This window comes from Papio anubis, chromosome 12, assembly GCF_008728515.1.
Source record: "Papio anubis isolate 15944 chromosome 12, Panubis1.0, whole genome shotgun sequence".
Taxonomy (NCBI): Eukaryota; Metazoa; Chordata; class Mammalia; order Primates; family Cercopithecidae; genus Papio; species Papio anubis.
The window spans coordinates 71,845,623-71,870,956 of NC_044987.1; the positions used below are offsets into that span (position 1 = coordinate 71,845,623).

Below are 25,334 nucleotides of genomic sequence, written 5' to 3' on the forward strand. Positions count from 1 at the left end.
GGACCCATTTCATGGAAGACAGTTTTTCCATGGACATGGGGTGGGATGGAGGGTAGTTTAGGGATGAAACTGTTCCACCTCAGATGATTAAGCAGTAAATTCTCATAAGGAGCACACAACCTAGATCACTTGCATGCACAATTCACAACAGGGTTTGCGCTCCTATGAGAATCTAATGCTGCCACTGATCTGACAGGAGGCAGAGCTCAGGTAGTAATACTCACCCACTGCTCACCTCCTGCTGTACAGCCTAGTTCCTAACAGGCCATGGACCAGTACTGGTCCACGTTCTAGTTCATAGCCTGGGGGTTGGGGATGCCTGGATTAATCCATTAATGGATTAATGAGTTATGGAATGGGACTAGTGGCTTTATAAGAAGAGGAAGAGAGCTGTGAGCTGGCACACTCAGCCCCTTTGCCATATGCTGCCTCAGGACCCTGCAGAGAGTCCCCACCAGCACAAAGGCCCTTACTAGATGTGGCCCCACAACCTTGGACATCTCAGCTTCCATAACTGTAAGAAATTTTTTTTCTTTATAAATTACCCAGTTTCAGACATTCTGTTATAAGCAACAGAAAATGTGCTAAGACATTTCTTATACTATAAATACCATGTGTCTGCCGTTACAGTATCATACAGAACACTTTCACTGTCTTAAAAATCTTCTGTACTTTGCCTATTCAGCATTTTCTTCCACTTATCTTTTTACTCTCTCTAGTTTCACCTTTTCCAGAATGTCATATAATTAGAGTTGTATAGCATATAGCCTTTTTAGACCAACCTCTTTGTCTAGGAATATGCATTTAAGGTTCTTTCATGTCTCTTCTAAATCTAATAGGTGAGTTAAACTACAAGCAAGGTGGTTGCTTGTAGTTTTGGGTGATGATGAATGAAGCTGCTATAAATATTCACATTCAGGGCTTTGTGTGAACATGTTTTCAAATCAGTCAGGTAAATACCTAGGAGATTGACTGCTGGATTATATGGTAAAATTATAGTTTTGTAAGAAAACACCAAACTGTCTTCCAAAGTGGCTCTACTATTTTGCATTCCCACTAGCAATAAATGAAAGTTCCTGTTGCTCCACATCCCTTACCAGTATTTAGTGTTGTCAGTTTTTTTGGATTTTAGACATTCTAATTGCTGTCTAGTGATATCTCATTGGTGTTTTGTCATTCCCTAATCACAAATGATAATGAACATCCTCTCATATGCCTCTTTGCTATATGTACATCTTCTCTGGTGACATGCTTATTCAGGTCTTTTGCCCATTTTGTAGTTGGATCAGACTTGCATACAAGTCTTATCAGATAGGTATTTTGCAAATATTTTCTCTCAGTCTCTGCCTTGTCTTTTCATTCTTTAACAGTATATTTTGTAGAATAGACTGACTGATTTATTTATTTATTTATTTACTTACTTACTTACTTACTTACTTACTTACTTACTTATTTATTGAGACAGAGTCTCACTCTGTTGCCCAGGCTGGAGTGCAGTGTGCAGTGGTCTGATCTCAGCTCACTGCAACCTCCGCCTCCCAGGTTCAAGCAATTCTTCTGCCTCAGCCGCCCAAGTAGCTGGGACTACAGGTGTGCGCCACCATGCCGGGCTAATTTTTGTATTTTTAGTAGAGACGGGGTTCACTATGTTGGCCAGGCTGGTCTCAAACTCCTGACCTTATGATCCGCCCGCCTTGGCCTCCCAAAGTACTGAGATTACGGGCGTGAGCCACTGTGCCCGACCTGTAGAGTAGAAATATTAATAAAGCCCAACTCACCAAGTTTTCTTTCATTGATCATCCTTTTGGTGTTGTATCTGAAAACTCATCATCAAACCGTAGGTCACACAGATTTTCTCCTATGTTTTTTTTTTTTTTCTAGAAGTTTTATAGTATTGTGCTTTAATTTAGGTCTGTGATCATTTTAACAATTGATGATTGTATCTTTATAGTAGTCTTGAAGTATGGTAGTGTTCGTCCTCCAACTTCGTTATTCTTCCGTATTTTGTTGGCTACTCTAGGTCTCTTGTCTTTTTGTGTAAACTTTAGAATCAGTTTGTTAATATTCACAAAATAGCTTTCTGTGATTTTGACTGAGATTAACATTGAATCTATAAATGAAGTTGGAAAGAATTGACATGTTAAGTTTTCCAGTCCTTGAACACTGAATATCTCCTCCTTTATTTAGATCATCTGGGTTTTATAATCTTCTGCATATCAGAAGATATGGTGTGCCCATTTTTTTAGATTTATACCCAAGTATTGCATTTTTTGTGCTACTATAAGTTATACTGTATTTTTATTTTTTAAATGTCAACCATTCATTGGTAGTATATAGGAAGCAGTTGACTTTTGTATATTAGCCTTGCATTCTGCAACCTTGCTAGAATTGCTTATTCTAGGAGTTTTGAGGGTGAGGGGCATTGGTGGTTTTTTTGTTTGTTTGTTTGTTTGTTTTGTGGTTGATTCTTTACAGATATCACCTACAAACAAAGACACTTTCTTTGTCTTTGTTTACCTCTTATTTTCTTCTCTTGTGTTATTGTACTAAGATTTCTAGTATAATTTTGAGTAGGCATGGTGAGAGGAGACATCCTTGACTTGTTCCCATTTTTAGGGGCAAAGCATCCAATTTCTCATCATAAAGTATGATGTTAGGCTGTAGGGTTTTTTACGTTTTTTGTTGTTGTTGTTGTTGTAGATGTTCTTTCAGATTGATTTTTCACATAGAGAAACATTGCTGGGACTTGCTGACCAGACAATATAGTTGTCTTTAGGTGCCAGGAGCTTCTGTATAGGACCTTGAACCATTTAGAAATTAAGGGAGGCTTAGTAACTTTCAAGAGGACTAGAAATTAATAATCAGAGTTCTGATAAGGATCTAGAGCAGCCTAAACATCTCACTGGGGCCCACTGGCCCTGAAGGAGAAAGAACATCCTGGTTCTTTTCTTGCCCTCTCTCAGAATGGTTTTTTGCAAGTGCAGATGCAGTGGGCGTGGTTCTGGGAGTGTGGAGAATAGACAAATTCAATACCCTAACACTCTGGACCCCCGCCCTACTTATCTGCTATTCCATTCCTCGCCCCCTTCCCCTGTGCACACTTGCATTCTCTGTGCTCAGACATAATCACTACTCCTTCAACACCTGCCCTGTTTTTCTACATCTTGCTATTTTTACACAAGATGTGTCTTTTGTAGTGCACGTGTGTTGGTTGAAAATTTACATTTTCAAGGTCCAGTTCAAATGTTTCCTTTTCTAGGACTACTTCCCAATCTTTTCCATCCAAAGTTTGCCTTGTTCTACATGAGCCCCTGTGACTCTCTCCTTACACCTCTGTCACCTCTGAGTGTAGCACCGTGTGCACTGCATCTATGGGCCTACCTTTCCCACCACCTTGAGCAGACTGAGGCAGGCCTATGTCAAATCCCCAAACCTGTATCACTAGTGCTGGCATGGGGACTGCTTCAGAGGCAGCGCCCAGTAATGCTTATTGGTTGAATGAAATTACTGGCCTTGAATATTTAGAGACCTCTGTCTATTCTCTCCATGTTTGCTTTCCCCTGTATTCTTTCAGTCCCTGGATGTATTCTGGGATGCCACAGCGTTTCTTTTCTTCATGAACAAAAATCAGGGGAAATTACCATTCATTGCAGACCTACTCTATTCACCCGTTGACTTTAGAATCCTGGTATCCCCATGTTATCAGTTAGGGAGTTTGGGCTCTGAGGCCAAGAAAAATACCTCTTCTAACTGGCTCAAACAATAAGGGAATTTATTGTATCTCCTATAACAAGACACATAGAGTTTGAGTAGTTCCAGGGGTGGTGGCTTAATAGTATCAACAAGAACCCCATCTTTCTATATTTCTTCTCTGCCAACCTCAACACACTAGCTTCTTCCTTGAGCTTACTCAGTGCATGGCTACAAAATGGCTGCAACAAATCCAGGTATAATATCCTGGCACAATAATGATTAGAAGGAGGAGGTTGCCTTCTCTTCCTTGGGTCTCTCTTTAGAATGAAGGAAAGTGATTCCGGAAGCTTCTAGAAATTTTCTGTCACAGTTCATTGACCAGAATTGACATGATGATGCTTGAGCCAACCACTGCTACAGGGATCAAGATCATCATGATTTGTTTAAACCAATAGTGGCTTTACCTGGAGGCATAGGAGGGAGGGGTGTATACTGGAACAAAATGAGGGTTCTTTCAGCAGGGAAAACGGATAAATGTTGGGGAACAAACCACCAGTGTCAGCTACACCCTTGTTATGGACAGAATTGTTTTATACTGAATTTCAGGGAGGTTAACCTACTTAAATAAGGTTCCACAGTTGATAAAAACAGAAGTAGGGTTCAAATCCATACACCAAAGCCCATCCAGGTACTTTCTTCTGCGCATGTGGACCCAGAGTCAGACCACATATCCCTGGAAACAAAAGCCCCCTTTCTCATGGTGAGCACTTCAGGGGTTCAGGCAATCTCCCTGCTTTCCCTAGCCCGACCTTCAGCTGGGCATTTGATCTGTTTATTAAGTTATGACTCAATGGCGCTGCAAGACATTCGGACCTAGTTTTAGATTGTCAGAGGAGGTTCAGGGGATGAACATCAGATTCCCATTCTGTGCCGAGAAAATTTGGTTGTGGCTCTTTCTCTTTCAGTGCCTGAGGATTGGCAAGGGGCTTCTGCTGGGTCCTGCTTTGGTTTAATAGAAATGAAACCTCCAAAGCAGGAGGGCTGTTTTGGGAAAGTGGCCACTAATGGGGCCCCATGGGGCAGGGGCCAGGCCTGCACTGGGCAGTTTGCATATTCACTTTTACAAACAGTTGGCTCAGAGTCAGCAGTTAATGGAATGGGAATGATGTTCCTGTACCAAATCGTTTCCTGAAAAAAACATTTCCAATTGCAAACATATCTTGGCCTTTCTTCTTGGATTTGTTATGTCTCTGTGAGTGAATTAAAGGCAGGGCAGAGGGGAATGTTTCTGACTGGGGATTTTTCATCTGAAAACATTTTTAACAGTGATCTACGCAGAAAAAGAGATCCTGTTCAGGACCTTTAGGAGTCCTGGCTTCAAATATTGCGTTGCTAGTCACACTTTAGAGATGTTTCAATACCTCTCTATTTACAAATTGGCTCACTTTGGCTGTACAACAAGTCTTGGGACAGATGTGACTTTACTTCCCTTACAAAATGTAAGCTGGAAATGCTGCCCCAGAAATGTGCGTGCGTGCGCATGCACACGTGCACACACACAGGCTAAAATGTAAATGTATTTTGTTTTTCTGGGAAAAAGGTAAAATCCTTTGCGTCCCATACTCTGCTTTGGCAAATTCTGTTGCAACTCATAACCTGTGCAGTTGAAGGGTAGTCTTGACAGTTTGAATTATGTATTCAACAAATATTTCTTGAGTGCTTACAATGCTTGAGATGTTGTTTTAAGTAGTAATAATAGCTGCATATATTTACCTAGCTCTTACTATCTGCCACGCATGCTTCTGGGTACTTTGCATATATTAACTCATTTAATCTTCTCAGCAACCCTTGGAGGTCGGCAATATTGCTGTCACTCCCATTTTGCAGATGAGAGGTCTAAGGCATGAGAGGTTGAGGAACTTGCCCAAGGCCACAGAGCTGGTGGATGGTACAGTCTGGATGTGAACGTAGGCAGCCTGGCTTCTAACCACTGTACCCTCTGGCCTCATCGAGGATCTAATAGTGAACAAAAGAGAAATAGTGCCAGTCCTTACAAAACTTACATTCTGGTGGGGGAGAGAGTTAACAGACATATACATTATTATTTCAGATCATGATGAGAAAATAAAACATGAGAGAGAGGTGGGGGACGCTAATCAGAGTCTGATAGAATAAAATCTCAACTCCTGCCTATGACCTGAGTATGATGGGACGTCACAAGAAAGCTTGAAGTGGGAGAATGTATGATCCTATTTACATTTTTATAGAACATTCTGGCTGCACTGTGGGAAGTAGGGGAGAGTGGGGGAAATGCAAGCAAAGCAGTAGAGCCGTCAGAAGGTGGTTCTGATAGACCAGGCGAAAGATAACGGTGACTCAAGTCAGGATGGTGGAGTGGGGAGATGGTGAGAAGTGGGGAATTGGGTCCTGGTTTGGAGGCGGAGCCCACAAAACTTGCCAGTGTTTTGGACGGATGTAAAAAGTGAGGAAAATGAGAACTTAAGAGCTATTCCTCGGAGCTTGGCGTGAACCATGGTGTAAATAGTGGTGCCATCTACTGAGGAGGATAAGAATCAAGAACAGGTTCATTTTAGTGCTGGTATGGTGGGTATGAGGGTGTTGAGAATCACAAGTTCTGTTTGGATGTGTACATTTGAGATCTCTACAAATAGAATTAAGATGATACATTGAATAAGCAATTAGATTCATAAGCTTGGAGCTCAGAGTCAGACCCGGGTTGGAGATTTAAATGTGGACATGGACGTTAGTTGAATGGGATGACCTAGGACAATATTATCCACTTAATCTCTTTAAAAACTTTTATTTTTTAACTTTAAGTTCAGGGGTACATGTTTGTTACATAGGCAAACTTGTGTCCCGGGGGTTTGTTGTATGGATTATTTTCCCATCAACTATAGACTGGATAAAGAAAATGTGGTACATATACACCATGGAGCACTATGCAGCCATGAAAAAAAAAGAACAGGATCATGTGTTTTGCAGGGACATGGATGGAGCTGGAGGCCATTATCCTTAGCAAACTAACACAGGAGCAGGAAATCAAATATGGCATGTCCTCACTTAAATCATGAGAACACACTTGACGACCTTGTGATGGAAACTTTCTACATCCATGCTGTCCAGTATTGTAGGTACCAGCCACCTGTAGCCATTGAGTGCTTGAAATGTAGGTGGTGCCGCTAAGGAGCGGAATTTTTAATTCATTGAAATTTAAATAGCTCAAGTGGCTAGTAGCTACTGTATTGGACAGTGCAGATCAGTGTAGCTACAGGAGAGAAATTCCCAGGCAGGAGCAAGTTCTTTCACTGGCCAGTAAGCCTAGCCTTGCAGCCACGTTTAAACATGACCTTATTTCCACTGCTTACTGCATGCACAGCAATGCTTGTTAACAAAGTAATGAAAACGGTGCTTCTTTGTGAGAAATAGCCTGGGAAAGAAAGGAAATTCGTAGTTCTAGGGGAGATATTAGAAGAAACTATAGAAGTCTAAGGAAGCAGTTGTGCTTAACTGGAAAACAAACACAATCTGTACCTACAGAATCATTTCTTTTGGCTTCCCTGGGCCACATTGGAAGGAGGATTGTCTTAGGCCACACATAAAATGCACTAAACACTAATGATAGCTGATGAACTATTAAAAAAAAAATCTCCAGATAATCTCATAATGTTTTAAGAAAGTTTATGAATTTGCGTCAGGCTGCATTTAAAGCCATCCTGGGCCGCATTGCAGCCCGTGAGCTGTGGGTTGGACAAGTTTGATTTAAGCTTTGAAGGTACCCCTTCTGTGTTTCTGTCATGTTTTATGGAGAATTCTATGAAATGGTAGGTGTCTATGAATGTGGAGATTCAAGGTGGTGACTGGCTGGTACCCTATGTGAATGTCAAAGGCCCGCTGCAAAGGTACTAAATACCAGCCTCGCCATGCAAGTTGTGTCTCTTAGGGCGTAGAGTGTTTCACTCCCTTTGTTCCTCATTCTCCTTTCAGTCCAGCTGCAGCTATCAGTGCGTGTACTGATGTGAAAGAACTCTTTGTAAGTGGCTGCCTTGTGCTTAGAATTTCTTGCAAGTCTATGCTGGCAGTTGGTGAGGCCAGAGTCAATAAAAAAAATAAAATGGAAAGATGGGACGTTGCTTTTATTAAGGTTGATTGCAGCTGCTGTATTAGCTCTTTAAGAACCTCTTGGTGACCAACGCCTCTGAGAAAATGGCCTTTCTGTGCTTAATTGGCGAAAAGCAAGGGGATTTAAGTCACTGCTTTTAGGAGGGGTAATCCAAGGTCAGCACTCACCAAATGTCTGTCACACAACTGGTTTTGTGGGAGGAATTTTTCTGTACTAAGGTTCCATACGGGGGCTGGGCACTTGGAGGAGCATGGGCTGGTAATCTTTGGTAGTTTTTACCTGTTTTTGTTTTTCTTCCTGAGGAAGGTAGAATTATAGATTTCTAGGATTCGAAGACTGTAAAAGTTTACTGTTCATCCAGTCAAACTCTTATTTTCAGCTGAGGAAGTGGGCCAAGAGAGATGAAGTGCCTGGCCCCAGGTCCCACAGGTGGTTCCATCTCAAGGGACAGGACCAGAGCTCAGGGGAGGGCCAGGACTGAGGTATTTTTGAGCGGTGGCTGGGGTTGGATGGAGGTGGGAAGGCAGATAATCAGGAGAGTACCTGACAGGGAAGCCAGGAGAGGTGGGAAGTCAGAGGAGGGTGGAAGTGAGGATGGAAATGCTTTACAACGTACATATAGCCTCAAACCCATGACCCCGTTCATCCTGTCAGCAAACAGTCACTGGGCACCAGACAGGAAGAAGGGACAGGCAGGAGGCAGAGACTCAGAAAGAAGCCAGCGCCCACCTCGCTTCCATTTATTCCGAAATCTTTTCTGAGAGGAGGGAGATTTCTGTGCTTTTGAGACCTCACTGCTTCCCTGAGGAAGGCAAGTGAAGTGACAGCTGGCAGAGGTGAGATTAAGGGGACAATTAGGTCCTTTCAGCCAGGCGACGCCACGAATTGATCGTAGGCTGAGTAACAGCTGTAATCTACCCTTAGTGGGTTTTTTTCTCAATGTCAATATCTAACACCCTTGTTAAAGAGCTCCGACCCCCTGCCGTCCGTCAGCTGAAATGTGACCCTGCTCTTCCTTTTCTTCCAGTGTCCGAGCTGCAGGAGGAGGGAATGAACGCCATTAACCTGCCCCTCAGCCCGATTCCCTTCGAGCTGGACCCCGAGGACACGATGCTGGGTAACTGTGCTCTTGTCTCTGAATTCGCTTAAGCTTTCTCATGCCAGCACCCCCACTGAATTCCTTTTCTTTTTAAAGAGGAGAATGAGGTGCGAACAATGGTGGATCCAAACTCACGCAGTGACCCCAAGCTTCAAGAACTGATGAAGGTAAGAAGAAATCAGGAGCGGCTTCAGGTGCCTCACAGACCCACCAGGTGTCCATATGCCACCTGCTCTGTGCAGGCACCCCACGAGCCCCTCCGTGAAGGTAGAAAGTCATGGCAGCCCCTGCCTCAGGCAGTGGGTGGTCTAGGAGATGGCCATCGAAAACGTAACCAATTATGTAAGCGTGGGACGTGACAAATGCCCAGTGAGTGGTGCTGGTCACAGCACCAGACAGTTCAGTACAGGTAAGCTCACGATGGCCAGCATTCCAGAGTGCACAAAATGCTTATTTTCTCAAGGACCTTCAAAAGCAGGCAGTAAAGTAGGAATTAGTCTCATCCCTGTTTTCCAGATGACAAAACCAAGTCTCAGAAAAGCCAAAAGGTTTGTTTATGGTCATAAACAAGGAGACAGAATTCAAGCAGAAATGAAGGAGGTGAAGTGACATATTGTGCATAATGTACCTGCGCAGTGGCTGGTGTGTGCTTGTCCTTCCAAAACTGTTTGTTTCTCACCTGCATCTTATTCCCTGTCCTATGTTCCTCCTCTTCAGCTTAACCAGGCTGCACTTAAGACAAAAGGCATTCACACCTGTCATCCCAGCACTCTGCAGAGGCCAAGGCGGGTGGATCACTTGAGCTCAGGAGTTCGAGACCAGCCCAGGCAACGTGGTGAAACACCATTTCTACTAAAAATACAAAAATTAGCAAAGTGTGGTGCCGCATGCCTGTAGTCCCAGCTACTCAGGAGGCTGAGGTGGGAGGATGGCTTGAATCTGGGAGGCAGAGGTTGCAGGGAGCTATGATCACGCCACTGCACTCCAGCCTGGCCCTGTCTCAAAAAAAAAAAAAAAAAAAAAAAGCACTGGATGTCAGAGTGATTCATTCCCCATGCAAATCTGAATACGCGGTTCCCCTGTGCAAGATCTGTCAGAGTTTCCTGTCCACCTCAGGTTGCAGTCCACTCCTAGAGGTGGTGTTTAGCGTCCTTGCTCTAGCTGCCTCTTCAAACCTCAGATTAACCACTACCCGGCAACACAGGGATGCCAGAACTGCTCCTCCCAGCAGCCCATGCGTGCTCCCAAAACTCCCCACTGCCAAAGCCTGGCTAATGCAGTCCACTCTGACTACAATGCCTCTCATGCCCTTCATCTGAAAGTCTCAGCACGGCCACTTGCTCCAGGAAGCTTGCTCTGAACTCTAGTGCCATGGCTCAGCCCCTCCGTGGCTGCTATGGCCCTGTCCTTAGTTCTGTTGTCGTCTCCATGTAATATTATAGCAGACTACTCTGTCTCTTTCACTAAATGGTGAACTTTTTGGGGTTAGAAACTGTCTTTTTTTTCTATCATTGTACCCCAAGGACCCAGCACAGAATATCACATATAGCAGGTATTTAATAAACATTGGAGGATGGATGGAGGAAAGGAAGGAGGAGGAAGGGTGGGTGGATGAATGGGTAGGAATTTCAAAGTCAGCCGGGAGTATTCAGAAGTAAAATCAAACCCATGTGAGAGTTGGGCCATCTCACTAGGGACTAGAGGACTGAGGGCAGTCATCTCAGAGGAGATGTATAAATGTCCCTTCTGTCTGCTGAAGGGAGTCTGTGCCCTGAGTCTGTGCCCTGACCCCAGAGTTCAAGAGAAAGGAGGCAGCCTTGGCTAGGCCGCCATGCAGCCTCTTACTCCCCTGGATCACAACCAGAGCCCCACAGGCAGTTGAGTTATGCATGTTGGGTTTCTGGCCTTTCCTGATGCAGTCTGTGCTGCACCCACAGGTGACTGCCCCTGCCCAGTGAGACCCTAAGCCCTCGCCTTGCTGTGCAGGAAGAAGATGGAACAGTTGAGGTGCAGGCTCTGCCTGCTGCTGCACCTCTCCGGGGTGCTGGGCCTGTATGGGCAAGGGTAGGGGGAAAGGGTCTAGCCCTGGGCTTGCTCCTATCAGAGGGCATTCACCATGCTAGAATGGGTAAGCTACTGCTTGCTCAGGAGACCCCTGAGGGTAAGCACAAGGTCAGAATGGGCTCCAAATGGTTCAGTCTTCAGTGTTGATCTCCCAGACCTAAACCTGCACTCGGGCCCTGTTTGAGGGAGTGGAGGATTGGAGATGCACATAGGCATGAGCCCTGGAGTGCTGACCAAACACACGGATCACTTTATAGCTACCTCCGTACTTCCAGAGGGAGGTTCAATTTTCTAGATCTAGGCTGATTTGACCACCTTGAAATCCTACTCTTTCTGGTCAACTCCTAGTATTCTTTTAAGAGTCTCCTTAGGAGCTGGGCACAGTGGCATGTACCTGTAGTGCCAGCTACTTTCAGATGAAGGTTTGAGGACAGAAGTTCGAAGCTATAGTGGACTATGATTGTACCTGTGAATAGCCACTGCACTCCAGCCTAGGCAACATAGCAAGACCCTACCTCAAAAAAAAAAAGTCTCCTCAAACACAAGGCTTTCTGGAAGCCTCCCCTCATTCCTGATCTCTCCTGCCCACTCCCAGCCTGTTGGGGCCTCTCCTCTACTCTCTCATAGCACCATGTCCTTCCCACCCTAGGATTTGAACCCTTTATGTTATAATCCTTTGGTTGACCGGTTTTCTGCCCCCATAAGCCTCTCCAAGACAGAAGTGGGGACTTACTGTACTGGATACAGTGCAGTGCCTGGTATACAGTAGGTGTTACAGTTGCTATCTTCCTGTCTTGGGACAGTGGAACAATGTCCTTTAAAGCCTCCAGGCTCCAACATCAGCCCACCCAGGGATGGCAATGCTGTCTGGCTATTGCTGTGTTATAAAGGCAGCATATTTATGCTAAGGCAAAGACATCCAACACAAAGGATGATGTCCACTTATAAGAAATTGGAGAAATGTCAAAACTGTAGTGGTTCCCCCAGGCCTGTGGTCAGGGAGGAAGATTGAGTACAAAGGGGCCTACAGAAGCATCTTACGGGGGAGGGAACTGTTCTGTATCTCAGTTGTGGTGGGGGTTAAACTACAGTGCACAATGACCAAAACTCATCACTGTATACTTAACTCTTTTTTTTTTTTTTTTTTTTTTTTTTTTTTTTGAGGTAGAGTCTCACTCTGTTGCCCAGGCTGGAGTGCAGTGGCACGATCTTTACTGCAGCCTCGACCTCCCTGTTCAAGCAATTCTCCTACCTCAGACACCCGAGTATCTGGGATTACAGGCACCTATCACCATGCCTGACTAATCTTTGTAGTTTTAGTAGAGACGGGGTTTCACCATGTTGGCCAGGCTGGTCTCAAACTCCTGACCTCAAGTGATCTGCCTGCCGCGACCTTCCAAAGTGTTGGGGTTACCGGTGTGAACCACCTTTTCATGGCTATACACTGTGAATGTTGCTTGCCATTACAGTAAGGAATAATAGGGAACATAGATATTAACAGGGACACTGGTGCCACCAGCACTAGCAGGATGTACATCTGAAAATTAAGAAGGCCAGTAGGGCTCGCACTGCCAGCTACCTGTGCACACACTGGTGTGGATAGTTCTTCTTCTTTTGAAATCTGAAGTTCAAAGCAGGGCACAATGGAACACTCCCATAATCTCAGCTACACAGGTGGCTGAGGCAGGAAGATCACTTGAGCCCAGGAGTTTGAGTCCAGCCTAGGCAACATAGTGAGACCCTATCTCAAATAAAATGAAACTTAAAATCTAAAGTTCATTTAGATTTTAATTGTTTAGGATAAGAAAGCTGGTCTGTAAGAAAATAAACCATAACTCTTTCTTATTATTGCTCGTTCCCTCTCTCTCTCTGTGTAGGTATTAATTGACTGGATTAATGATGTGTTGGTTGGAGAAAGAATCATTGTGAAAGACCTGGCTGAAGATTTATATGATGGACAAGTCCTGCAGAAGCTTTTCGGTAGGAGAGTTCAGTGCTGCAGTGGATGTGTGTTTAACTGCAGGTGGTTGGATCACCTACTTGTAGCTAGAAGGAGTTATTCTCAGTTTACAGTAGCTTACCTGGAAATGGATTACAAATGTGTGGAACGTGGAATAACAGCTCAGTGAAGGCTTTAGATGTCCTCTTGCAATGTTTTACATGAATGAATTGTAGAGGGAGTCTCCACGACCAGGTGGGCCTGCTCCTTCTAGCAGCCAAGGGTCATCAGCTAGATGAAGAGACCCCACTATATATTAATAGCTAGAAAGCACGCCTCCTTCTCTCCAGAAAAGCATGCCTGTGTGGCCTCTGTAGGTATATTTACATGCATGGGCGTGAGTATGCATTTTTAGACCTCTGTCACCTTCAGATGCATGTATGTGTTCCTCTGTCATCTGTGGACTTGTGCATGTGTGTGTGTTCCTCCCTGGGTCGCTTTGCAGCTGTTCATGTGAAAATGTAAGGACAAAGGGGAGAGAAAGGAGAATTCAGGGGTAATCTTAGTGTTGAAAGGACAAATTTCAGCTTGAATGGAGTTAAGGTGTCCTCCACTGCTCCTAATCTAACTCTGGCCCAAACCTTCCCCTCAGATTCTAGACTTCAATCCTTAACTGCCCTCTGGGCACCTCTACCTGAATCTACCTTAGACTGAATTCATCCACTTTTCTAAAGCTGTTTCTTCCCCTGAGTTCATAGAATCCCCTCCCTTCCTCCTCTGCCCCCATGTATACAGGGATCAGCAAGACCCATTTCTGCCTCTCCTGAATACATCCTCTGCCGTTTTCACTTCTCTGAACTATTGAAAAAACTTCCAGACTCACTTCTTTGCTTCCCATCTCACCTCCTCCACCTATTCCCTACGCAGCTAGCAGAGGAAACTTAAAATCCCAAGTCCAGTCTTGCAGTACTTATTTATAACTCTCAGTGGCTCTCTCCTGCTGGACAAAGTCCAAACCCCTTGTCACAACATTCAAAGCATTCCATCATCCGATGACCCCCAGCTGTCTCCTCAGCCTCACCTCCGGCCACTCCCACACATGTGGCTCATCCGTGTGGTAATGCGTGTAAAGTGCTTAGGATAGTGCCTGACACATAGCAGATGCTCGATAAATGTCATCATTGGTTTTACTATTTTTTTGTATACCATTGCTGCATTTTTACATATGCCACACATATTAACATGCCTATACTTTTGCTCATACTAGTCCTTCTGCCTCTAAGGCCTGCCTTCCTCCTTTACCCACCAGGGCAAACCATTATTGCTCATCCTTCTGATCTCTAGAATTAATCAAATGTGGTGCCTCCCTATTACAGCCTTTACAGTACTGTCACTTTTTTTTTTTTTTTTTTTGAGGCAGGTTCTCGCTGTCACCCAGGCTGGAATGCAGTGGCATGATCTTGGCTCATTGCAGCCTTGACCTCCAGGGTTCGAGGTGACCCTCCTGCCTCAGCCTCCTGAGTAGCTGGGACTACAGGGCATGCACCATCATGCCCAGCTAATTTTTGTGTTTTTTGTGGAGACAGGGTTTTGCCATGTTGCCCAGGCAGGTCTCAAACTCCTGGGCTCAAGCAACCTGCCTCAGCCTCCTGAAGTACTTACTGGGATTACAGTAGGGAGCCACCACGCCTGGCCCTATAGTCACATTTAGAAAAGGTAGTCATATACTCTTTTTTTTATGTTCCCCCCTACACACACATATATGTATCTCTCTCTGAGGGACTATATATACACTTGCACATATATGCATATATGTGTGTAGATATATACAAATGTGTATATACATACCTGTATATACCTGTATTTGTATGTATATAAATACAGGTATATACCTGTGTATATACATATGTGTATATACACATTTGTATATACCTGTGTATATACATACAAATGTGTATATACATACATGTGAGTATATATACATGCCTAAGACTTTCCATGTCATCTGTGGCTGTTTAGGTAAATGTGCATAGGCTTCCCCAAGGCACGAGCCATGTCCTATGTATTTATTCAGGCTTCTCCAGCACCATCAGATTGTCTAGCACATGTTGCCTAGCACTTAATGTATATTGAGGCCAGCCACGGTGGCTCACGCCTATAATCCCCATACGTTGGGAGGCCTAGGCAGGCAGATCACCTGAGGTCAAGAGTTCAAGACCAGCCTGGCCAACATGGTGAAACCCCATCTGTACTAAAAATACAAAAAGTAGCCGGGCATGGTGGCAGGCGCCTGTAGTCCCAGCTACTTGGGAGGCTGAGTCAGGAGAATCGCTTGAACCTGGGAGGCGGAGGTTGCATAGAGCCGAGATCATGCCATTGCACTCTAGCATAGGGGACAGACCAAGACTCCCTCTCAAAAAAAAAAAAAAAAATGTATATTGAATGAATGAACGAATGAATGGCTAATGCAGTTTCTAGGAAGTGATTTGGTTCTCAGACATCAGTATTAATGGGTGTTAATATTTAAGGGTGTATAAACTGCAACTGAATACAGAGAGGAAATGAAAAAGCTTTGGCACATGAAGACATGGCTAAGCCGGGAACCTCACTACGCATCTCTCCCAGTGACCACAGCTTTTAACTCCTCCAGCAGACATCTACTCAGGATCTGAAACTGCCAAAATGTTCTATGCTAGGCTGTCAGGGCAAGCAAGGTAGAACATGGCCACAGAGTAATGGAACATGGTCGTGAAGGAATCTTGCCTCCAGGAATGGTTACAAAACCATCCAGCGTCACATCTGTGCAACCCAAATCAGGCATTACATACAAGCAGATTAGATCATTTCAGATCTCACCCTTCATGCTGAAAAGGTGATTCACTATGGAGGTGATGGTTCTTTTGTGAACTTAAGTTTAGACCCTAATCTCAAAGGTCTAAGGCAGGGCATACACATTCAAAGCCTACAGGTAGGATAACCAGGTGGAGTGAGCCAGTGTGTAGTAAAAAAAAAAAAATATATATATATATACACACACACACATATAAATATATATATACACACACACACACACACACACATATATATATATATGCGCGTCAGGAGCTCCTGGGAGGGATCAGTCTGAAAGCAGAGATTAGGGGGAATGTTTTGGTTTGTTTTCTTTTTTTAATGACCCTGTGAGTATAAAGGAGGCAGAGTTTCGAGTGAGCACTCTGACCTTACGTTCCCCTCTAGCTATTTTTCCTGTCACTGGTCATGTTAACCTCAATCACATTGTCAAGGTGGTATCATACTGCCAGATTTCTTCATTATAAAGTGACTATTTTTCTCTTTTTAAGTAATTTATTTGGGGAGAGATACTTTGAGACTATGTAAATATCCTGTTCTCCTTAAACTTCTTCCTCTAGTTTTAGCATCCATTTAGAATGCATCTGCTGCAATTATTATGGTAGTGTTCTAGCAGAGATGGTCTCTTCTCTGTATTCCTTCTGCATTTATTAACTGGAATTCTAAAAGGAAGAGTTGTCATTTCTATTTATTTATATCACTGTGGACATATTTATTTTATACTTTGGGTTTAATCCAGTACTACTTTATCGTTCACTTTTTTGCTCATTGGCTTCCAGCTTTGGCCATTGGGAGCTCTTTCAGGTTGCCTCCTGGACACTTTCAACAAGCTGCCCATATATATATATATATATATATATATTTTTTTTTTTTTTTTTTGAGCATTTCCTTTGTTTCTCACATCATAAGATACTCCAAGACCATCTTATATTTTTCTTACTCCAGTCCTGAAATCAATCACTTTTCCAACAAGCCCTGATTTATTTTATTGGAGAATGGAATTTAGGTATCAAGATTTGGGCATATTAGTGGATGTTTTTAACTTGTTGTCTGCAGCATAAATAACCAAACATCTGTACCTAGGTACAGTACCCTTACATGGTGGTGTTAACCAGGCATGATTGTTCCCAGAAATCCAGTTTCTAATCATACTGGGGCTTGAGCTTCCTTAATACTGAGTTGGTTGGGCAGCGAGCTGGCAGGGTCTGAGTTTGAGATTAGTAAAGTAACTATGAAACACTAGCACTTAGAAGATGATGGAAATGGCATAGGGGCCTCTGGTAGCCCAGGAGCATACACACTGACATCAAGAAAAGGATATGGGGCCAGGCATGGTGGTTCACACCTGTAATCCATGCACTTTGGGAGTCCGAGGTGGGTGGATCACCTGAGGTCAGGAGTTCAAGACCAGCCTGACCAACACAGTGAAACCCCGTCTCTTCTAAATACAATTAGCCAGGCATGGTGGTGCATCCTACTTGGGAGGCTGAGGCAGGAGAATCACTTGAACCCAGGAGGCAGAAGTTGCAGTGAGCCGAGATCATGCCATTGCACTCCAGCCTGGGCAACAAGAGCGAAACTGTCTCAAAAAAAAAAAAGAAAAAGAAAAGGACATGGAATCCAGGAAGCCATGTTGATTACATTGTGGAACAAAGACCCAGAACCTAGAGGCAGAAGTGTGTGAGAAGGTGTAGCAGTGTATTAGCCTGTTCTCACGCAGCTCATAAAGACATACCTGAGACTGGGTAATTTAAAAAGGAAAGAGGACCGGGTGCAGTGGCTCACGCCTATAATCCCAACACTTTGGGAGGCCGAGGCAGGCGGATCACAAGGTCAGGAATTTGAGACCAGCCTGACCAACATGGTGAAACCCCGATCTCTACTAAAAATACAAAAATTAGCCAGGCATGGTAGCAGGCACCTGTAATCCCAGCTACTCGGGAGGCTGAGGCAGGAGAATTGCTTGAACCCAGGAGGCAGAGGTTGCAGTTAGCTGAGATCGCACCATTGCACTCCAACCTGGGTGACAGAGCAAGACTCCATCTCAAAAAAAAAAAAAAAAAGGAAAGAGGTTTAATTGACTCAGAGTTCCACGTGGCTGGTGAGGCCTCACAATCAAGGCTGAAGGCGAATGAAGAACAAAGTCACGTCTTACATGATGGCAGGCAAAAAAGCTTGTGCAGGGGAACTCCCATTTATAAAACCATCAGATATTGTGAGACTTATTCACTACCCCATGATTCAGTTATGTCCACCTTGATACATGGGGATTATTAAAATTCAAGGTGAGTTTTGAGTGAGGAAACAGCCAAACCATATTAGGCAGGGACCTCCTGATAGAGGGTTGTATGTGTTTCATTGCTGTGGTGAAAGCCTGAACAGGTGAGCATCCTTGAGATTCCATGTGACCTTGGCTGGCAAGGACTGGCTGGGTGTTCTCCAATTATGAGCTCAATGGGGAGCAACAGCATACCTGGCTCACCTCCGTGTGGCCACATGCCCCTTGCTCACAGCAGTGTCTGCCTTCCTTGCAGGAAAATCACCCTTCTCAGAGGCCCCAGGCATTTCTGGTAGATTCTATCAGAAGAGCCTCTCCCTAGTCCTTCTTTCTTAGCTGCCCAACCCAGCTGCCCCATTGCTGCCTATATTCCCTGGGTCTTCCCACTTGCCCTGGCATCAGATCTTAGTTTAGGTTTTCCCAAAGCAGATGCTGAGACAAGGACATGGGTGGAGGAAGCTTATATGGGAGGCAACCTTAAAACGTACAACTAACTGAGTAGGGCATGTAAGAGGGGAAGAGAAAAGTGCCAGACATGAGTATGTTAATCAGAGCAGCAGCCCTATTTCAACCAGGGCTCATAGCTGGGCCCTCTGAGAAACCACGTAACAACACATCTCAGAATCACCCTTCCCAGTGCAAGGTAACAAGGGCATTTATCCTATGGCTCCTTTCCCCCTGTGGTTGAGGGTTGCCTGTGCAGGCAATAAAAACTTCCAGGTTGTGCTTCTGGTTACAAGAAGAGGCCAGAGATGGCCATCAATGTGCTAGGAGCTGTCTGCAGCTGCAGATGAATGCAGGTGGGCCAGGGAGCTCGGGGAAGGGGCATTGCCATCATCCAGAGAGACCACAGGGACAGCAACCCTGCTGTGGGGACACTGGCTACTTCTCTGCACTATTAGTGTTGCTGCCAAGAAAATAGTAGCCGCTGGCAACGCTGGCCTGCTTCTTCATGACATATACTTCGTCCTCTCACGGGAGCAGCCCCAGCCCTTTCCAAACTTCAGAGCAAAGGTTTCCCAACCCCAGAATGAGGAGGAAGTTCCTTCCTACCCCAGCCAAAACACCTCATTTCTTGACCAGGATTACCCCCTTCCAGGGTGATTGATAGAGGAAAGAGCCTTAGGTTTCCCAGAATATTCTCTTACTCCATGGCATCAATAAGAAAGTCACAGAATCATCCAAAGTTGGGACACATTTCCCAATGCCTCAATTATGCGGGTATGTCCACGGTCACCTGGTTATATTTACATTCACAACACTTAGGCAGTAGGTATGACTGAGTGAGAGATGGGATAAGCGATTCCAGGACGATGCCTACACAACATAATTCATCATTTCATGTGAACATGGCCCACTGCCTGTTTCTTATTGAGGTTTCCTGGCTTGGGATGTCTATGTGAATTTCCTTATGGTATGTTTCATTTGACTGATCCTTATCTTTGAACAGGTACATGTGCTGGGAACAGAAAAGGCCTATATTCAGGGATGAGAGTCATAAGGTTCCAGGGCTCTTCCTTCTGGTTTTCACAATAACATGTGACTGAAACAGGTATCATTCTTCAGGCTTGAGACCAAAAGGTTGCCTGTGGCAATAAAGTTCTACAGGAGGATGGTTTTGTTTTGTTTTGTTTTGTGTGTGTGGTTTTCTTTTTCCCTGATAGACCCTAAAGGGTGCAATTTACACTGATCTTAATCTAGTCTGATAATAATATCCACTAGGCAAAAACCATTTGGTGTGCTATATGCTAACTGCTGAGTTTAGGGATATAAAAGTAAATGTGTCATATTGCTGTCCTCTGTTGGGATTAAAGGTGTGAGCCACCTCACCCAGCCAGAGGGGGCATTTTGAAAATTGTGAGTTCTGGAAACTCACAGCCTGGTAGTATACAGGTCTGTAAGAGATCAAGTAGGAGTTTGGGAAAGGTTTTGGGAAAGGTTTCAGGGAAGAGGGGGTATTTTGGTGTTTTATTTTTGTTACTTTTTTTTTTTTTTTTTTTTTTTTTTGGAGATAGGGCCTCACTCTGTTGCCCAGGCTGGAGTGCAGTGGCACAGTCATAGTTCACTGCAGTGTCGCCCTCCCCGGGCTCAGGAGATCTTCCCATCTCAGCCTCCCAGGTAGCTGCGATCACAGGTGTGCACCACCACACCCAACTAATTTTTGTATGTTTTATAGCGATGGGATTTCACCATGTTTCCCAAGCTGGTCTCAAACTACTGGGCTCAAATGATTCACCCACCTTGGCCTCCCAAAGTGTTGGGATTAAAGGCATGAGCCACCTCACCCAGCCAGAGGGGGCATTTTGAATGGGGCCTTACAGAAAAAGATCTCAAACATATAAGGAAGGAGAAAGGGCACTTTAGCCAAGACAACAAAAGAGTTTCCAGGAAGCCTCTGTTAATTTTGGTGCTAATGGAGGGAAAATGCTGTAGCATCCAGGAGCCAGTGGGTAGGTGACCATCAGGGTTGGGTGACTGGGATATGAGGCTAACAAAGAAAATGAGACCCAGCTCCCAGGTGGTGGTTTTTAGCACCATTTTCCAACAGGATAAACCAGGACTTCTTGGAGAAATGCCTTATTTTAGACCTGGGGCAGGGAATATAGATGAGCCTAGAGCATCTTGCAGTGCCAAAAAGAAGTGCTAAGAAAAAATATATATACACGCAGCCACACATTGAAAATGTCCAAAACCAACCTGAGGGAGCTCCCAGTGGCTAAAGCTGGAATTATTTGGGGGAAAATTAATAATAGTAGTATTGGATTATAATCCAAAGTCTAATATAAATATCCTTAAATTGATACTGATATAAATAAATAACTGAACAAATAAACGGGAACAAAAAGACAACTCTTCCTTATAGAATTTCAAATACTTTATGTAGATACAACCCCTTCAAAAAAGGTGGCAATTAATTCCACAAATCCTTGAGTGGCTGATTTTAGTGACAGGCTTCCCGTGATTAGGGTGTGGAAGTGGGGATAGGGTAGGGGGAGGATATAAATAAAGGTTACTTCACTTCTGTGGTCTTCCTCCCCGGCCTACCCGTGGGAAAAATGTAGGAACAACCAAGCAGTCTCGACCATCCCTTCTCAAAATTGTCAAGGTCATGGTAAAAACAAGGAAAGTGTGAAAAACCATCACAGAACAGAGGAGGCTAAGGAGACATGAAGAGAAGAAGTGGTATCCTAGACCGTTTCCTGAAACAGAAAAAGTGCATTAGAAAAAACCTAGTGAATCCAGATAAGATATGGGGTTAACAGTCATGTACTAATGTCATACATAAATAGCTGTGACATATGTACCATAGTAATGTGAGATGTTAACAGTAGGAGGGGAAACTGAGTTCGGAGTGCATAGGAACTGTCTGTACTGTTTGTGACTTTTATATAAATCTAAAACCATTCTAAAATGAAAAGTCTATTTAAAATAAAGGGCCCGGCACTGTGGCTCACACCTGTAATCCCAGCACTTTGGGAGGCTGAGGTGGGTGGATCACCTGAGGTCGGGAGTTCAGGACCAGCCTGACTAACATGGAGAAACCTTATCGCTACTAAAAATACAAAATTAGCCAGGCATGGTGGCGCATACCTGTAATCCCAGCTACTTGGGAGGCTGAGGCAGGAGAATCGCTTGAATCCGGGAGGCAGACATTGCAGTGAGCCAAAATCGCACCATTGGACTCCAGCCTGGGCAACAAGAGTGAAACTCTGTCTCAAAGATAAAAATAAAAATAAAATAAATAGAGGCTGGTTGCGGTGGCTCATGCCTGTAATCCCAGCACTTCAGGAGGCCGAGGCAGGCAGATCACTTGAGGCCAGAAATTCAAGATCAGCCTGGCCAACACGATGAAACCTCATTTCTACTAAAAATACAAAAATTAGTGGGGCGTGGTGGTGGGCGCCTGTAATCCCAGCTACTCAGGTGACTCAGGCAGGAGGATCACTTGAGCCCAGGAGGCAGAGGTTGCAGTGAGCTGAGATCGCACCACTGCATTCCGGCCTGGAAGACAAAGTGAGACTGTGTCTCAAAACAAATAAAATAAAGGAAGAAGATGAAGCTCACATTAGAGGACCGTGAACTAAGAGTTTTAGACTGTATTGTTTGAGTAGTGGCAACTAGTGATGGCTTATGAGCAAAACAACACAATCAGAAATGGGGCTTTAGGAAATAACATAGGAGCAGTATGGGGGTTGCTCAGAGACAGTGGAAGGAACTCTAGCAGAGCATCTCCTCATGAGAAAAGGATAGTGTCAAACTAGAGGAGTGACAGTTTGGATGGGGAAAAGCTTGAAGAGGACCTAGAGATGTAGGGAATGAGTAGCCAGAGTAAACCAGGCTGATTCTATGTGGTGGATGTTGAATGGGGATGACTCCATGAACCCCAGGAGGAGGTGCATCTTGAAGAGTTTGATCTTGTTTACTTTGAGGGTCACTTTTCTATGCCCCAAAATGCTGGGCTGAAGTGGCAGCTATGCTAAAATTGAAGCAGGAATGAAGAAACAGGAGATCTCAGTTCCAATCTTGGTTTCACCACTAAAACATACTTCTGCTACTCCGATCATTCTCCTGTAAAGTCAGGAAGGTGGCTTTACAAACCTCTATGGCTGAGCTATCCAGTTCAGCAACCAATAGCCACATGCAGCTGTTAAAAGCAATTAAAATGGAACATTGATTTTCTCAGTTACACCAGCTAGATATCAAGTGCTTAATAGCCAAATGTAGCTAGTAGCTACCATATTGGATAATTAAAAAATGAACATTGACGTCATAGCAGAAAGTTCTGTTGAATAGCACTGCTTGAAGATCCTCCTCCTATAATAGTCTGATTTTAGGATTGTTGATATATGCTGCTATTCTTTTTTTTTTATGATTTAAAAAATGGGATATGTATTTGGATAATTTGCAACCTATAATCCTAAAAGAATTGCCAGAATGCAAATATCTTTTTAATAATATTATTTCTGGTGAAATCAAACTCAAAATATACTACTTAGGACTCCTCCTTGTCCAAAGAAGAAATTAAACTAGATAATTGCTTTTCTGAAATAGTCTGCAAATTATAATTCACAAGAAGTACACAAAATAGGGTAAATAAAAGTGTATATACAGGAAAAGCTACATAATTCCAATTTTTGCTTCCCTAGCAAGGTACTGTACATATACTACATCAACATAATAGAAATGGCACAGTCTCTGAGGACACATTCCACATTTTATTTACATTTTAAGACTAACTTTACTCTCAAAATTACATATCCATACACCTATTTCCTTTTTGTTGACTTCACTTAAACTTAAATGCATGGTTAAACAAAGACTGTAAACAAATATTTACCATGTCTGTTACAGGTAACATACAAGAACAGCTTTTAACAGAAATTCATCAACTCCCCCCAACATTTTTTATTATAAATACAGGTATCAAAACAATCCTGAACATATTTTTGATACTACTAGTAGTCAACACCCACACCGCTTCAAAAATTAACACATCTGTGACAATATTTGTTGTACCTGCTACTTTTTAAACAATTTCAACTGCAGCTCTCTTTCACTAAGCAAGATGGGTCAAGCATGCCATTTCTGTTTTCTTTCTTGAGATTTTCACTTTTTAGAAACACACATGCTTCCACTGCCATCTGACACTTCTCCACACGCTTTCATCTTGTAAACCTGAATTATATTTCGAGTACTCCAGGTTTATGTTTAAATGACAGTGCCTTAACAAGAGAAAAAAAATTGTGCTGCATTTTTCCTCCTGTTACCTGAAAACATAATGGGTGTACATGTATTAAATATATTCTTACAGATGTCCAGGTCATGTTTACCAGCTGGAATTCTTTTACTTAATGTGTGGGTATTTTTCATTGTGATATTGAATCAAAACATTAACGTGAGTAGAAGATTGTTGATTTAAGACAAGTTTGAGATCCACTAAAATTAATTGTTGTATATTTGTCCTTCTGGTGGCTGTGGAAGCTTCATATTTTCTTTGGACATCATTAGACGTCTTAGCTCTTGAAGTACAACTTTAATGCTATATGAATTTTGCCATTTTGCTAACACTGGTATGCTCTGGGCATCCACCATCCCACTGGAATTATTTATTCCATTCATATTAATTTTTGTTACAAATCTAACTGACGGAGGAGCTTCTGGGTATTTAGGTCCCCATTCTACTTTCAGGCTATATATTCTGTTTTCATAATTTGTCCTTGGTGGCCCAATAATCATGCCTGTCCACCTTGTAAGTGTCATATCTTCATCATCTTCAAGGCCCCAGCTAACCGTACCATCGCCTACTCCTTTTTGTCCTTCTTCAAGTTCTTCCAACAAGCGAAAATTACGAGGAACTTTAACTCCTGTGGAGACCACCATCTTCTCCTGCAGCCCGACGCAGCCCGTATGCTGCTATTCTTAAACTGAAAGAGGCATTTTCTCATCTCAGAAACTCAAAAGCTAGATGAAAGTTTTTTTTATTATTTTTCTTTATAAATAATAGAGAAGCTCTCAAATGTCTTACTACGTAGAAAAAAGCATGGTAGAGAATGACTGTGTGTGTGTCAAGGGACACATACAATGTTTGTGTGTGCATTGAATATTTCTGGTAATAGTCTCTATGGAATGGGACTAGGGAACTTGGGACTGCCATGGAGAGGAGACAGTTTTCACAGCTTGAATTTTCTCTGTTTATATATTATCAGTCTTTTTGAAAGTGGTTGAGTGCATATGTAAATTTCAAGAGCAAAACTGAATTAACATATCAGTAGATACCAAATAACATTTGATATACTTCAACAGCCATTTCAAGTAAAATAGAAAGAGGAAACTACTTAAATATGATAAAGACCACTAAATAAAACCTAACTGAACATATTAAATAGTGAAATATCAAAGATGTGGTATTAGGGACAAACGAGAAATAATGGCTATTACAACTATTATAAGTGTTTTAGAGGTCTTAGTTAATATAGTAAGAAATTCAATTTTCATTTTTAGCATTATGGCTGACTAGATGTTCAGATAAATCTTATTGGTATAGCACACTTAAAAAATCTGAATAAGCCTTTAACAACATATTTTTGCATGGGATGGCTAAACCGGTGTGAAAAGGAAGGAAATTCTTCTGATTCCCAAAACAAGAAGGAAGGATAAATCTAGTGGGATACGTGCTAATTCCTAATAACCTATCATTCCTAATGACCTATAGCCTGAAGTTTAAAGGGTCCCACATACAGGGTCAGGAGACAAGTCTTGGGTAGAGTCT

The 25,334-nt window shown here is 43.3% G+C and overlaps 1 protein-coding gene and 1 pseudogene across 2 annotated transcripts in view; one reads left to right on the forward strand and one right to left on the reverse strand.

Annotated features, from left to right (window-relative positions):
* The window catches only part of PARVA (parvin alpha), a 167,121-nt gene that overhangs the window by 95,482 nt on the left and 46,305 nt on the right, over positions 1-25,334 (forward strand). Inside the window, exons 2-4 of the mRNA XM_003910205.5 lie at positions 8,862-8,951; positions 9,030-9,100; positions 12,875-12,977. Coding sequence (XP_003910254.3) covers positions 8,862-8,951; positions 9,030-9,100; positions 12,875-12,977 — 264 coding nt within the window. The remainder of the gene's footprint in view (positions 1-8,861; positions 8,952-9,029; positions 9,101-12,874; positions 12,978-25,334) is intronic.
* Positions 23,447-24,470, reverse strand: LOC100998225 (annotated as a pseudogene). Its single transcript, XR_637451.4, has one exon. The product of XR_637451.4 is annotated as a ubiquitin-conjugating enzyme E2 variant 2 pseudogene (transcript).